At 27.6% G+C, this 3,455-nt stretch overlaps 1 protein-coding gene across 1 annotated transcript in view; it reads right to left on the minus strand.

Moving 5' to 3' along the window:
• The window catches only part of thoc5 (THO complex 5), a 28,612-nt gene extending 26,859 nt beyond the window's left edge, over nt 1–1,753 (minus strand). The window contains exons 1-3 of the mRNA XM_014435049.3: nt 1,487–1,753; nt 791–928; nt 503–717 (exon numbers count right to left, since the gene is read on the minus strand). Of these exons, the coding sequence (XP_014290535.1) occupies nt 503–717; nt 791–928; nt 1,487–1,660 (527 nt within the window). The 5' untranslated portion in view covers nt 1,661–1,753. The remainder of the gene's footprint in view (nt 1–502; nt 718–790; nt 929–1,486) is intronic.
• Nucleotides 1,754–3,455: the final 1,702 nt, after the last annotated feature.

The following is a 3,455-nucleotide window of genomic DNA, read 5'->3' on the forward strand; positions in this document are numbered from 1 at the left end:
CCGGACCATATTCCTTTCATCTTTACACACGGTCAATCAATAATCTTCCAATAAATAAATATGGTTTTGTTTATTTATGTTGTTCTTTGCTGACCGCACTCCCCGACAAACTTCTCCAATCATTAATCTACGGTCAACTATCTACACCTCATTATAGTTAGAATAAGTTGGTTACATCTAGATAATCCTCCCCCCTCCCAATAAATGATTAGGCTAAAAAAATTTCCTCAATGGAGCAAAAAAAAAATCTTTACTATATTTATTTAGACTAAAGACAACTAACATCATCTCCCATATTAAATTCATAGTCAACTATTCTAGGTTAAAACTTCAAATAAGTTATCAAATATCAATGAACTTTTTTTTATGGATAAACTAACGTGTTTAATTGTTTACCAACAGTAATTATCCCTTGCTACTATAACATAAAAGCCATTAAACTTATATCTTAATTTAAAAAAATTATAGCACTGAATAAAATCTTAATCATATAATTACTCACTTAAATTTTAAACATTTATTAATTTCTCTTCTTAGATGCTGGATTTCGCACAATAAATTATCAAGTTTTAACTGTGCAACATCAACTTGATGTCTTTCTTTATTAACTCTTTCACGAGATATTTTGGTTCTTGTTTTCTCTACCCTATTTAATTTTTTCATTATTAATGTTATGAATGCAGCTTCTTTACGAAGTTCATTTATTTTGTCTTTCCACTGAAAAATAAATATATAAATACAAAATAATATATATACCAATATCATAAAATAAATATTATCATCAACCTACTCCTTCCGGTTTGGATGCTTTTAATTCAGTAATATCCATAACACAATCAGCAAAATCAGCACATGCATCCTTGTACAACTTCAGATCATCGGCAGGATCTCTTTCTTTCGCTTCGGTTTCCTCATGTTTAATAACTCTCTAAAAATACATATACTTAAAAAACATAAGCAAACAAAAATATCAACAACTAGTAAAACTTTCTTTGATACAATTAAATTATATTCTTAAGCCAATATGAATACAGAGGAGAACTAAGAATCCAAAACCAAAATTAGGATACATTCTTTGGTCTAAATGTTTAGTTTAATAGGTAACACAAAACATAGTCACTTAAATTTTCATTTTATTTCAAACACTGAGTTTTGTAATATAAAATTCCACCGACAATCAAATATTTTAGATTATGTTCCCTTTTGGGGCTAAATATTTTAGTTTATTACTTTTATATCGGCTAATGATAAGGACAGCAATTATTGTCAAACCAAAACATTGCTAAAAATACCCAATTATTAACTAATGGTATCTATAATTAGTAGTTATAAAACAAAAGCAATATTAATAATTTTCCTTATCTATGAATAATTAAAAAAATAATTTTGTGAAAGGAAAAACTAATAAACCCTACAAAAACATTGGATTAATTTAATATTTTTTGAAAAAAAAACAAGTCAAAATAATAAATAAATGAATACACACTTCAAATAAAGGCAAATTATTTTTGGGCCTTCTGTTTAGGTAGTCTTGAAGAAATGAATCATAATCCTCTGAAGGAACTCCATCTTCAGAAGCATTATCATTGTTAGAATCGCGTTCACTTATTTCTGTCTTTCTGCGTTTTGTAGAAAGGGAGTCATCAATTTCCGATTCCATTTAAAATGTAATAAAAAAAAAGTTCCTGATAAGCTAACGATACAAGGAAACCAGCGTCGCCAAGCAGTTCGATATCGTAAACAAACTGGTTTGTATACAAGGTTAGATTCTTACAACAAAGAGGTCGATGAGGGGTAGATGAACGATACGTTCAATACAAATGCCACCCACCTTTAAAAAAATTATTGTATTATATTAAATCTATTGGCCATTTTTTTCAGCATGCAATGAGCTATCGTTTTTTTTACAATGATACACAATAAGGTTTTAAAGTCTGAGAAACATATTTGAAGAATTATGCACCCTTTTAATTAATAACAAAGATTTCCACATAGTTAATTTCAACACAGACATTGTGGACCAGGATGGATTTGTATGTTTTTAGAATTCAGAACTATGAACTACGAAAACCTAATTCATTTAGTGAATAATTACCAAGAATAATAGAGTAACTAACTCTGCTGGTGTTTCTTTGTTTGTGATGACCTTTAAATCCATAAACCATTATTGAATCAAAGGTGTTATCATCCTAACTAATATGAATATATCCATTAGTCATTAGTTTAAATTTCTATCAAAATGTCAATTTCACTAATCAGATCACTAATCAAATTCTCCTCATTTAAATCCTTTTTTTTAGTCCAAGTTTCCAGATTTTCTCCTTGAAAAATCCATGTGCTGTTTCAGTCCTTATCAGCCAAATTTTTGTGACAGCTTATAATCTTTTAGTTTTAAATCATAATTTATTTCATTTTATCATATTACAGTTATGCCATTATATTTTACTTTTATGTATATATACTTGATTTATCTTTAATTTATGGCATTTCTCAACTTGCTCCTCATGGAAATCATTGTATTATTGAACAACTTTGGCTGTAGTCACAAACCATTGGATAAAATTGTAAATCGTGTAAGTGTAGTTCTATACATTAAATGGGCACATTTTCATTCATTTCATAAATGGAGGAAAACTATATATGTCAATGAATAGCCAATGTGGCATATCTGAAAATCTTAGAATTTATTTTTTACATTTTGATGCTTTTTTTATTCTCTTCACAATGACCTAACTTTATAAGTGATATCACTGATTAAAAATACAAAATGATCAATTGTTACAAATCAAAATTAGCTACTACCTATATCTACAACCACAATTCAAACACAAAGTTCTCAGATAAACTACTTAGGCATTGCAGTAAAGATAAAAGTCTTAAGTGCTTTTATTGTGGCATTTCTAAGACCTCGCAACAGCTCAAAGCATCTCCTGCCTATTTTTCCTAAAATGAATAATTCTTTCCAGTGATTATAGCATTCCTAATTATGCATTATGGTTAACTAAAGGTTATATATCATGTTTAAGTTGTAACAGATTTTAAATTCTCATTAATTATGGATTAAATAGACTGTATCTTTTTGTTACCCAGATGACATGGACATACCCTAAAACAATGTGAAAAAATAAATAAAGCAACATAGTGAAACAAAAGCTTTATTATTCACTCATTTTTTTATATATATGATGTTTATCCACTGATTAAAAATTTAATTACCAATGCATTAGTCAAATATTGTTTTGTTTTCTTTATTCTAACAATTATTATTCACCATAATACAAATTTAATTTCTTGCTATTCATTCTTTTTTTTTATTAACTTGATAATAATAAGAAACATTTATTTGGAATGTTCTACCATGTTCGATATTTAATATTAGATTCAATCGCTACTATCATTGTTTCATTTACTTGAGATAAAATTTCAGGGTTAATGTTATAAATCTAATATAAATG

The sequence above is a fragment of the Halyomorpha halys genome, unplaced genomic scaffold (assembly GCF_000696795.3).
Source record: "Halyomorpha halys isolate HHAL.00 unplaced genomic scaffold, Hhal_1.1 Scaffold1497.1, whole genome shotgun sequence".
Taxonomy (NCBI): domain Eukaryota; kingdom Metazoa; phylum Arthropoda; class Insecta; order Hemiptera; family Pentatomidae; genus Halyomorpha; species Halyomorpha halys.